The sequence below is a fragment of the Orycteropus afer genome, unplaced genomic scaffold (assembly GCF_000298275.1).
Source record: "Orycteropus afer afer isolate SDZICR_OR568_19922 unplaced genomic scaffold, OryAfe1.0 scaffold00757, whole genome shotgun sequence".
In the NCBI taxonomy this organism is placed as follows: domain Eukaryota; kingdom Metazoa; phylum Chordata; class Mammalia; order Tubulidentata; family Orycteropodidae; genus Orycteropus; species Orycteropus afer.
The window spans coordinates 411,838-424,202 of record NW_006922344.1 but is presented as its reverse complement, the minus strand read 5'-3'; the positions used below and the strand labels follow the sequence as shown (position 1 = coordinate 424,202).

The 12,365-nt window shown below is 39.8% G+C and overlaps 1 protein-coding gene across 1 annotated transcript in view; it reads left to right on the top strand.

The window, feature by feature from the left end:
* Nucleotides 1-12,055, top strand: part of RALBP1 (ralA binding protein 1) — a 47,797-nt gene extending 35,742 nt beyond the window's left edge. The window contains exons 6-8 of the mRNA XM_007957554.1: nucleotides 7,152-7,264; nucleotides 9,403-9,648; nucleotides 11,789-12,055. Of these exons, the coding sequence (XP_007955745.1) occupies nucleotides 7,152-7,264; nucleotides 9,403-9,648; nucleotides 11,789-12,055 (626 nt within the window). The remainder of the gene's footprint in view (nucleotides 1-7,151; nucleotides 7,265-9,402; nucleotides 9,649-11,788) is intronic.
* The last annotated feature ends 310 nt before the right edge of the window (nucleotides 12,056-12,365 follow it).

Sequence of the window (12,365 nt, the reverse complement as noted above, 5' to 3'; positions counted from 1 at the left end):
TAGTCCTCAAGGAGATATCCTTGCTCCTTAGCACTTGATACAGTTCCTTTGCAGTTGACTTTCCCAATGCTACATGTCGTCTAATGTCCTGACTGCTGCTTCTGTTGGCATCGATTTCAGTTCTTGGTATCATTAAAATGTTTCATTTTCTTTTTCAAGTAGTTTTTTTCTTTTTAAATTAAAACTATGGTTTTTACTGAAAGGTGGTCTTGGTAAACACTAGACTGACTTTTAGAAATTAAAACAAAAGATTTTATTGAAGGAGAGTTACATTTCATGAAAAGAAGTCCACACAGCATCTTGGGAGAAAATAGGGAGTATGTGCATTGCTGAGAAGCAGTCAGTTCTTATTTGGTAAAGCAAACAAACAGAAACAGTTTCACAAAGAGAGAGGAGGGGATAGGATTTATAAAGAGTTGTCAAATCACAAACTTTCTTAATAACAGTGCCATTCCTAGCCAAATATTAATTCCTTATTTCCTGATACAGCTTAATTAAAGCAGCATTTCTAAAACACACGATGTAAACATTCTGATGTCGGGACCTTATTTATGATTGAATATAGATCAGGTCAGTTTTGGTTGAAGTCCTTGAAATGTAAAACTTGATTTATTTGGTTAAAAAGAAGGTTGAATCAACTCTAATCTGAAGGCTTTGAAAAAGGGGACCAGGTTTGCTGGTCCGGTAGAGCATGGTGGAACCACTGAGACTATGGCCCCTAGCTGCCCTTCAGGTCTGGAATCAAACCCACACCTGTGGCTTCCAGCCAAACAAAAGACAGGCATATGAGTTGAACATGTACCTGAGGTAGATACACTCTTTGGAGAGAACAGTCTTGGGAGAAGGAAGGGCTGCTTATGCACAGGGAGACAGCTGGGGGGAGGGCAGGAGTGCATGGAGGAATGGACACAGGGAAGAGGTAACTATCAGGAGGAAGTGGGAGGGGAACTGTTGCATTGTGGTAAATTGTAGTCCGTGTCATGAGACAAAGTGTATGTGAACTGCTGTATGGAAAGTGAATTTACTCTGTAAATTTCCACCCAAATCACAATTTAAAAAAAAAAAAGCAAAAACACAATACTGAAGCCTTTGAAATGTAAGACATTGTTTACTTTGCTAAGGGGAAGTGATGATGACTAAGACAATTCACCTGGTGATTGAAGGGGCAGTTAAGATGGCAAGTTTAACAGCACTAGACAGTAAGTACATCATCTAGGTTAGAAATTCTGATTCTTTCTTTGTTATTCAAACAGTAATGCTTTAGCAAGGAAAATATTGAATGGCTTCTTAAAAGCAAAAGCAAACCCACCACTGTCTAGTTGATTCGGATTCGTAGTGACCCCTTAGAGCATAGTGGAACTGCCTCATAATATTTCCAAGGCTGTAAATCTGTACAGAAGCAGACTGCCACATCTGTCTCCCACAGAGCAGCTAAAAGGTAGAAATGAAAATCTTGATTAAAATGGACTTTGATTTAGATCTGAAGTTGCCCTATTTAGATGTGCTAGCACTTCTGGTAGCATAGTGCCTAAGGCACTTGACTGCTAACCAGAAGGCTGGCGGTTCAAACCCACCAGCCACTCCTCAGAAGGAAGGTTGGGCAATCTACTTCCATAGTGATACTGCCTTGGAAACCCAAGGAGGGGTCGCTATGAGTTGGGTCCGACTAGATGGCACATAACAACAACAACAGCAGCACCTTAATTTGTTCACCACTACAAGTTGTTTCATTATTTCCTGCTTGATTTTTACCTATAAACAGCTTTTTAAGAATGAGGAGCATGTTGGAGGTTGGTACATCTTCATAGACTCTTGGGGAACTTAAGACATTCGAAATTTGTCAGCTCCTAATAGGAAGAATACTTGTAATTAATATCTAAAAATTTGGGTACACTAATCAGGCTTTAAGGAGTTCGGTGGCATAGTGGGTAAGACATTTGCTAATCAAAAGGTTGGTGGTTCCAACCCACTAGCTGCTCCTTGGGAGAAAGATGAGCCAATCCACTTCTGTAAAGATTTACAGCCTTGGAAACCCAATAGGGGTCACTATGAGTCAGAGTCGACTTGAAAGCAGTGGGTTTGGATTTGGAATCAGACTTTGGATCTTTGCCTGTAGTGTTGCAGGAGGGATTTTCTTTACTTAATAATAAGAAGAGTACTTGTAACTAATTCCTGAAAATGTGAAGGTGCTCTGGTGGCCTAGTGATTAAAGCATTCAGCTGCTAACCAAAATGTTAGCAGTTTGAACCCACCAGCCACTTCATGGGAGAAAGATGAGCCAGTCTGCTTCTATAAAAATTTACAGCCTTGGAAACCTTATGAGGCAGTTCTACCCTGTCCTGTAGGGTCACTGTGAGTTGGAATAACTCAATAGCAGTGGTTTTGGTTTTGAAAATATAAAACAACAGTCTAACACAGTGCCATTGGCCTTTCTATAAGGGGCCAAAATAATGTGGTTCAAATTATCTAGTTGGTTACAGTGTCCTGGGAATTTCCCAAGAGGTTTGAAATTTCCCTTTGGATAAGTTTAGAAGAACAAAAAAATCTGTCATGAGGTCCCATTACTAGCGTGAGTTTTATTAAGAATAAGAGGGAAAAACAAAATCAAGAGACAGAGTTTACAAAGTGACTTGTTAGAACCTTCTGATCCAGTGGGTGGCCAGGCTGGAATGGATCTGAGGATATCTGCAAAAACTTACCCATCTTTTGGGAATATTTATATCTGAGTCTGGGGGATTGAGGACGGGGTCTATGTGACCAGGACTGGAAGGCTACGTAACTGGTTGCCAGTCTTCATGGCACCTGGGCCACTCAGGAGGGGGTCCAGGGCAGCCCTTCTCGAACAGCCTGAATTGGCTTTGATAAAGCACTGCTGGTTTAGGTTTAAGGCTTTAATTCCCCGGGGCTAGCTAAAGAACAGGGAGGAGGTGATCCAAACGTGATCCAAATGTGACAGTGAGGGAGAGGGGAATGGCTAGCAGTTTCTTGCAAGCACAGCTAAATGAGATGGAGTTTGAGACCACTTTTGGGGGTGTTGGAATCACTAACCCCACATGTACTTAAATTACTTTCTAAGGGCTATTTCTCAGCATATTAAATAAGATAATGTCACCTGGGTTTGGGTTTGGTTTTTAAATCAGACTTTGGATCCTCCCCTCTCAGTCTTGTGTTACTCTAGAGCTGAGTTTACCAGCCACACGTAAAGCTAAAGCCCCATATCTCTGGAGTCTTTTTTAATTCATTTGCTGATTAAACTACAGGATCCAAATTCTACTTCCTAGGAACCTTAGTTAGCATTAACAGACTCATGTTTGGTAATGGGTCACTGTTGTGACTGTGTTATAAAGCTAGAGAGCCTGAGTAATTTGTTGCTGTGGAGTTACAAATTGGCCACTCCTCAGAAGGAAGGTTGGGCAATCTACTTCGTAGCTATACCGCCTCAGAAACCCAAGGAGGGGTCGCTGTGAGTCAGGTCTGACTCGACGGCACATAACAACAACAACATTTATGTGGAGGATTGTTGTTGTTGTTGTTAGCTGCCATCAAGTTGTCCCTCACTCATGGCAACACCATGAACAGCAGAACAAAACGCTGCCTGGACCTGCACCATCCGCATGATCATTGCAGATAAGACTGATGAGGTTTTCATTGGCTGATGTGTTGAAGTACATCACCAGGCCTTTCTTCCTAGTTCATCTGACTCTGGAATCTCCACTGAAACCTGTTCAGCCTCATAGCAACACACAAACCACCCCTGACAGATGGGTGATGGCTGTACATGAGGTGCATTGGCCAGGAATTGAACCTTGGTTTCCCTCATGGAAGGTGAGAATTCTACCACTGAGCCACCAACAGCTGACTGATTTTCCAATTTTTGTCAGAGGGAAATATCCAGGGTGTTTTTACAGATGTACTCTGGGTCGTGCATTTATTTGTAAAATACCTGCAGAAGCTGTCTGTGTATTTTTCTTCCTGTTTTTTTCTTTTATTTTGTTTTCTCTGCTCCCCTTCTGTTTTGTTTTCTCTCCCCCTCTTTGTGCATCAGCCTGAAATTGAGTTTTAGACAGCAACCAGTCAGGCTAGTAGGTAGATTGTAATTATTAATCTTATACATTGCCGATCAGCCCTTAGGTCCCTGACCTAAGATGTGGCTGATGCAGGTTTGACTTTGATTTCTCTGGTTTCTGCGTTGGTCTTGGATAAGCAAATCATGATATAGCAACCAGAGCCAACATGGAAAGGGAACAATTTATCAGTTTTCTTTGATCCTCTCTTTTCATGCTTCTCTTTAATTCACAAAATGCTCAACAGGTTCTATCAAGTTGATTTTAACTTTGAGGAATAAATGATATTTAAAAACAGAAGTCACATAATTCATCACATTAACAGACTAAAAATAAATAAAACCTCAACGTTATGCCAATGGATACAGAAGAAGCATTTGGTAGAATTCAGCACTTAACTCATGATAGATACTGTCAGCAAGCAGTTTTCTCACCTGGTGAAGGACACCTATGAAAAATCTACAACTAACATCATACTTAATTGTATAAGATTGAATACTTTACTCCTAACATTGGATATAGAAGGCAAGGTTGTCTGTTCTTGATACTTCTGCGGCAACATTGTACTGGAAGTTTTTGCCAGTTCAGTAAAGCAAGGGGTTGGGGGAGGCATACAAATTGAAGAAATAACTGCCTTTATTCTTAGATGACATGTTTGTCTATTTGTAAAATGCTGAGGATTGTCTGTCTATTAAAAAAGAAAAAAAAAAACTAGTGTGTTTAACAAGCTGTAGGATATAAGATCAGATCTACTAAAGCCAATTGTATGCCTTTATATTAAAAAAGAAAAAAGATCTAAATGGAAGGATATACCATCCATACAGAACTCAATATTGTTAAGATGTTAGGTTTTCCCAAATTAATCTATAGATTCAATCCCTATCAAAATCCAAAAAGGTAGTGTTTGTGGAAGTTTGCAAGCAATTATAAAATATATGTGGAAATACTAATGATTTAGAAGAGCCTGAACAGTTTTTAAAAAGGACAAAATTGGAGGACTGTATGAGTTTAAGATTTACTAGAAAGCTACAGTAATCAAGGCAGTAGGTAATGGCATAATGATAGAGTTATAACATAGAAAACCTGGAAATAGGCTCACACATATATGAGCAATTAACTTTCAGTGAAGAAGGTAGAGCAATTTAGTGTGATGGGGCATTTTTTCCAGCAGGTGGTTCTAGGACAGTTGGAGGTCCATATGCAAAAAAGAGGTGAGCCTTGACTCTTTTTTAACACTGTATACAAAAATGAAATGAAAATGGATCATAAACTAAGACCTAAAACCAAAAACTGCCAGGAGAAAATCTTACTGACTTTGAGTTAGGCAGCAAATTTCTTAAATAAGATACACAAAACAAAAACAGACCAATCAGTTTTGACAGCTGTACAAAGTCAAGTGACCGCCACCACAGTCAATTCCTTCTGCCACCATTCTGCTGCCCTCTGGCAATCACTGACCTACTTTCTGTCATTGTAGTTTTGCTAGAAAAGGACACCACCATGTTTGGTAAAATAGAGGGCCAGTGAAAAGAATACCCTGTCCACATTAAAAAAAAAAATTGCATTTCATCAGAATTTTCAAGCATGTTCTTCACAAGATACTGTTACTTAAATGAATGTGTAAAGCAGATTAGGACTGAATATTTGTGGGGGAAAAAAAATCTGATAAAGCATTTAAACTGGAATTAAAAAAAAAAAGAAGCTCACTGCCATCGAGTCAGATCCGACTCATAGTGACCCCTCCTTGGGATTCCGAGGCAGTGTCACTGCGGAAGTAAATTGCCCAGTCTTCCTTCCAAGGAGCAGTGGTGGGTTTGAACTGACAGCCTTCTAGTTAGCAGTCAAATGCCTTAGGCACTGTGCCACCAGAGCTCCCATAAAGAACTCATAATTTATAAGACAAATCTATTTAAAAAGCAAAAATTTGAAGAGACATTTTATCAAAGAAGATATATAGATGGCAAATAAGCACATGAAACGATGCTTAACATTGCTTAGTCATTGAGGAAATTTAAATTAGAACCACAATGAAATACCACTGCCCACCAACTAGAACGGCTAAAATTAAAAAATACCAAGTGCTGATAAGAATTGGAAGCAGTTGGAATTTTCTTATATTCCTCTTAGCAATACAAAATAGTACAGCCATTTTGGAAAACAGGTTGGCAGTTTGTTACAAACTAAACATGGGGTTACCATATGACCCAAAAATCCCTAAATATTTAAGAGAAGCATATGCTTACAGAAAGCATATGGGAAATGATCATAACAGCTCTATAATATCCCAGACTAGAAATAACTCAGATGTTTCATCTCGTCAGTAGGTGTACAAATAGGAGTACAGTAACATTCATAATGTGTAATGTGACTCAAAAAATGATGCAAATAACAAAATAGATTAATTTTAAAAGCATTAAATCCAGCTATTTATATGAAACTAGAAAAGGCAAGACTGTCTGTTAGTTGCTCCTACTCAATGGTGACCTGATTTATAACAGAATGAAATACTGCCTGCTCCTGTGCTGTCTTCATGATCATTGGTATGTTGGAGTCCATTGTTGCAGCTTTTATGTCACTGTATCTCATTGAGAGTTTCCTTCATTTTCGTTGGCCTAAACATGATGTTCTTTTCTAGCAAAACTAGAAAAAATAGAAGCAGGGCAGTGCTGTTAGGGCCAGCAGAATGACAAGAATTGACCGTGGTGACAGAAATGTTCTATAACAAGATTGTGGTGGTGGTTACTTGACAATATTTATTTGTCAAAACTCATTGGCCTACGTTTATGCTTAAAGCTGACTCCTTACCCTAGATCCTCAAACAAAAAGCACAAAATGTAGCTTATGTGGAAGGGTTCTAAATGGTAAAGCACATAAGCCAGAATGGAATGTTTATCACAGTGCAGCCACACATCAAGCCCAGGTAACATGTCTTGTCTACAGATGGTTCATCTGACTGCTGTTTTTTCAAATCTAGGAAATTATAAGGAAGCTTCTAGAATGCTGTGAATTAACATTTTTTTTAACTCAGAGGGGAGTGTTAAGGTTGTGTTAAATATAGGCTAAACAGTTCTTTTTCATTTGTTACTTGACAGGAGTGTGAAACCAAGATTGCACAAGAGATAGCCAGTCTTTCAAAAGAGGATGTTTCCAAAGAAGAAATGAATGAAAATGAAGAAGTTATAAATATTCTCCTTGCCCAGGTAAGTCCTTTTCTCTTACAAGAATCTTAATAGTCATTTTAAAATTGTAATTTGCGAGGCTAACCTACAGAAATGTAAAACTATTAAAACTGAAATTGTAAGATGATTTAGAGGTTTTAGAGGGACTGTGCCTATTGTAGAGGAGCCCTGGTGGCACAGTGGTTAAGTGTTCAACTGCTAATCAAGAGGTCAGTGGTTTGAACCCACCAGCCACTCTGTGGGAAAAAGATGAGGCTACCTACTTCTATAAAGATTTATGGTCTTGAAAACCCTATGGGATAGTTCTACCTTGTCCTGTATGGTTAATATGAGTAGGAATCTAGTGGATACCATTAGGTTCCTTTTTGGTTGATGCCTGTTGTATTTGGCCCTACCTTTATGTTGCATTTTTAAAACATTAGGCTAATGGAGAGGAAGCAATTGTATACTGAGTGATTACTCCTTACTAGGCACAGTTGTAGGTACTTCGCTTAATCTCATTTAGTCACCCACAGGTCTGAGTTATAGGTATTTTCTCTCATTTTCAGATTAGTGGTATTTGTTCCATATTAAGGAGATCATATTTTAGTAAGTATTTTAAAACATGTTCTTCCTAATGTCACAAGGTTTGGAATCCTGAAAATGTAATGATACAGATTTTAATTGGTAGCTGTTGCCAAGATTAACCTTTAAGATACTTTGATTTTACTCTTTGTTGAAGTCAGTTGTTGGAGGCGCATTGTCTTTATTATTCATTCATTGAGTTAGCAAATATCTATTGAATGCCACTGTATTCCAGGCATAGAACTGAAGATGAGCTCATTTCTTTCTTTCTGAATTTCTCAAGTCAACCTTACTCTGTTCTGGATATTCCCAGAGTTTTCACAAGAAAAGAAAAAAGTTGTAGGCTCTGCATCATAGTCATTGTAAGCTTCCAGAAACTCATGTATGTGAGGTACCTGAAGCCCTACAAATTTAAGTTCTTTCCTGTTACTTCTAAAAATACATTGCTTTGCCTACCAGCCACATAATACTTCTCCTCTGAGGAGAAGAATGTGATGTACCTTTATTTTAGGTTTTTAAGCCTGATATTTTTTGGAACATTAGCCTATTGAAGCACTACCTATACATCTCTGAGAAAGACTAACTGCACATTAGTGGCTTTGAGATTAGAACTTGGTCACAGTGTCTTTCAGGTCTGACCACAAACACTTACCCTCTTAATACCTGTCAGTTTGAGAAGAAATGCTATAGACCTTGTCTGTATCCAATACCTCATCTTCATAGCCTTAAATGTCTTTTTAACCCCTTTGCACCTACTTGTACTTTGGTTCTTCTGTCTAGGTTGGAGATGCTAACTATAGTTAGATCTTGAGCAGATAGTGATTTTCATAAGAATGGTAGCTTAGTCAGTTTTAGAAACAGTCTGTTAAAGGAGAATATTTACTGTTTAAGTATTATCTCTGGAGATGTGAGTTGAGGACAATTGGTGGCTTATGGTGAGGAAAAAAGATTTCTCTGAGCACATCTTTCCTTCAGTCAGACCTGCTTTGAAAGTTGTTGCTGCGACTAGGCACGTGTCTCCTGAATCCTTCCTTTCCAAGTGAAAGTATCAAAGGCCCCTTTGGCCTTAAAATATACTCACTCTTCCCTAAGAGATGGTAAGGCATTAACAAAGGACTGGGAAGCAAAAGCAGATTTAGTCTTGAATTAAAATATTGGATTTGCTGCCAGTGTGCTAGTCTCACAGATAACGTTTGCAGAACAAGGACCTGGATTCCTATGTGGATTCTATGTCTTAAGAAAAATTTAGTCATTCCCCCCAGATAACGTCTCTTCTCACAGAAACCTCTTCACCTCAGGAAACAGGGTATTGCTTAGTTGTGTGATACAATAAGATTTACATAACTCGGGTACTCAAACAATTCACAGCAACATAGGAAGCCAAAAAGAAGTGGCATTTTCTTTCTTTCTTTCTTTGTTTTAATTGTGATTTGGGTGAAAATTTACAGAGCAAATTTACTTACCATACAGCAGTCCACATACACTTTGTCTCATGACATTGACCACAATTTACCACAATGCAACAGCTCCCCTCCCAAAAAGTGGCATTTTCTAGACAAAAACTCAGAGATCTTCACCAGTGATCATTATTTTAGGAGAATGAGATCCTGACTGAACAGGAGGAGCTTCTAGCCATGGAGCAGTTTCTGCGCCGACAGATTGCCTCAGAGAAAGAAGAGATAGAACGCCTTAGAGCTGAGATTGCTGAAATTCAGAGTCGTCAGCAACATGGTCGAAGTGAAACTGAGGAGTATTCCTCTGAAAGTGAGAGTGAGAGCGAAGATGAAGAGGAGCTGCAGATCATTCTGGAAGATTTACAGAGACAGAATGAAGAGCTGGAAGTGAGTGTTGGGGCAGGGGATAATTATAAGTCATTTTAGCTCCTAGAAAGTTATAGAGACTACATGTTTCCCATCAGGAGGTTTTTCTTTTTCATAGTCATCAGCCAGGGAAACTGAGCAGAGAGGAATAAGGATCAGTCTCACCAAAGAGGACACAAACTGACTGGGGCAAAATGGAGGGCATACAGGTGTCTTTCTCTGAGTACAATCTCAGGCTCTTCTCAGGTTATATGTAGAAGCAGTGACCTTTCATGACTTTGGAGTATCACATATACGTTTCTTTTCCCGACTTAAAAAAGAGACATTCATTTAACTGTGCCATTTTGAGTAGCTTTGAATTATCTGGTCTATGATCCCACAGAAGAAGAACAGAAAAAGAAATAGTAGTAGAAGGAGGAAAAGGCTCTTTGATCTTCTTTTGGATAATGAGGGACAAAGTTCTCTTTTGGGCCTTCAACCAACCAAGTGGTAGATGAGCCTGAACATAGCATTGGGCAGCTGGGAGACAGCTACATAATGAAAACAGATTTAGGAAGGAAAACAGATTTAAATGATCTTGATCAGAATTTCCCTTCTTATCCCAAATAAAACATTTTCTTCAGACGTTTTGCCTGAGGGCTGAAAGAAGACATCCTCTTCTTAGGAATCTGAGAACAGTGAGAAAGCTCTGCCTCCCTCATTCAGGTTCACTGTTGATGATTGAACCACTGCTGGCTAAACCAGGGCTTCACCATGAGCAGAGAACTCGAGCTCCATATCCAAAAGTCATTCCCAGAAGTCCTTTCTGCAGGACCCTACAGAGACCCAGGAGGTTCATGGTCAAGATGCTTCTAGGGCAAGGACTGCTGTGGGGAGGAGTTGGCCAGGGATCGTGATCTGATCTGGCCAGTGTCCATTCTTTAGCAGGTCTCACACTGACACTTTGTTTTGCATTCCTAATACTTTACAGATCATGCTAAAATCCTAAGCAGGAAAACATATTCCAGAATTACAATGCTTGGGACATATATTAAGCTCCAACAAATAGAATAATGTAGTAGTTGTAACAATATAGGCTTGTCCCTGGCGTATAATAGGCATAGACGTGTAATAGTTCCACATCTGTCATCTTCCACACAGGCTACTTCACTTGGGCGTCAGAGTGACTGCTTTGAATCATGCCTTCTCTTAGCAGGAAGGGAAAAAGTAATAACCAGTTGGTAAGGGCAAGATAGGAGCTCTGGTAGCATAGTGGCTAAGACATTTGCCTGCTAACCAGACGGCTGGCGGTTCAAACCCACCAGCCACTCCTCGGAAGGAAGGTTGGGCAATCCTACTTCCTTAGTGATACTGCCTCGGAAACCCAAGGAGGGGTCGCTATGAGTCGGGGCCGACTCAATGGCACATAACAACAACAACAACAAGGGCAAGATGCTCAACAACACTTGCTGAGATGTCGAAAACCAATGTTTGCACTCATATGCCATTAACAAAGGCTTAGTCACATGTCCACACCTACCTACAAGGAAGGCTGGGAAATGTAGGCTGCAGCTGAGCCTACAATGATGTTGGCCACAAACCAGAGATAAATGGGAGTTTAGGATTAGCTCCTGTTTTATATTACCTAAACTTTGCTGAATAAACTGAGATAATTTAGAATTGAGAGTAATTTTCTACTGCTTGACTAAGTAACTCAGTTCAGATTTAAAGTAATGTTGTTCACTGAGGACAGAGGACATCCACTTTTCAGACAAATCTAGGTTTTATCCTGTCTTTACCACCCCTCCAATCGCTGTTTACATTACTTTTATTTTCCCCTTGTTTAAGGGCTTTTCAGGAGCAGTTCAAAAACAAAATTCTATTTTAAACACTAGAATATTGAATTATTAAGACAATTCCTAATGTTCTGTTGGTACATTATTTTGCCTAGAGGTATTTCCTTTTCTGTAATCGAGAGCATAGTTGACACTCCTGAGTTTTATCCACTCTGCATTGGGGTGTGTGCGCCTTTATGTGTGTTTATACTCATGGGCATGGCAAAGTGACTGAAACAAAGCCTGTCATGTACGACACTCATGCTGACTGTTGTCTGCTCCCGTGTCAGCATTCTCTTTTGACCTTCTTGCTTAAGTGCTAACTGCCCTTTCTGTCATTCCCAAAGATAAAGAACAATCACTTGAATCAAGCAATCCACGAAGAGCGAGAGGCCATCATTGAACTGCGTGTGCAGCTCCGGCTGCTGCAGCTGCAGCGGGCTCAGTCTGAGCAGCAGGTGCAGGACGAGGAGGAACCTGAGAGGCGTGGCGGTGGAGCTCAGCCACCCAGAGACTGTGTTCTCGAGACAAAAGCAGCTAAAGAGCAGCCAAAGGCCGTCAAGGAACAAGTAAAGCCATCACCGAGCAAAGACAGGAAGGAAACGCCAATTTGAGCAGCCTTGTGGGCTAGTCACAGCATCCTCTAGACTTCAAAGACCTGTGCATCTTACTGTAATACTGAGACTCAGAGTGCACAACTCTCCTGTGGTGTACTTTCTGTAAAGGTGTCTTTTCTCCTCAGAGATGCTTTTTTCTCTTCACCTGTTTGACTTCTACCCACCAGGCTCAGGTTACGGGACAAAGCAATGGAAGTTTTTTGGACTAGTAGAGGACAGATGAGTTTTCCAGATAATATCAGCTTATTTGAAGATTAATTTTCTTTAACTTAAAATAACTATTTTAATCCTTCAGTGGCTTCTTTTT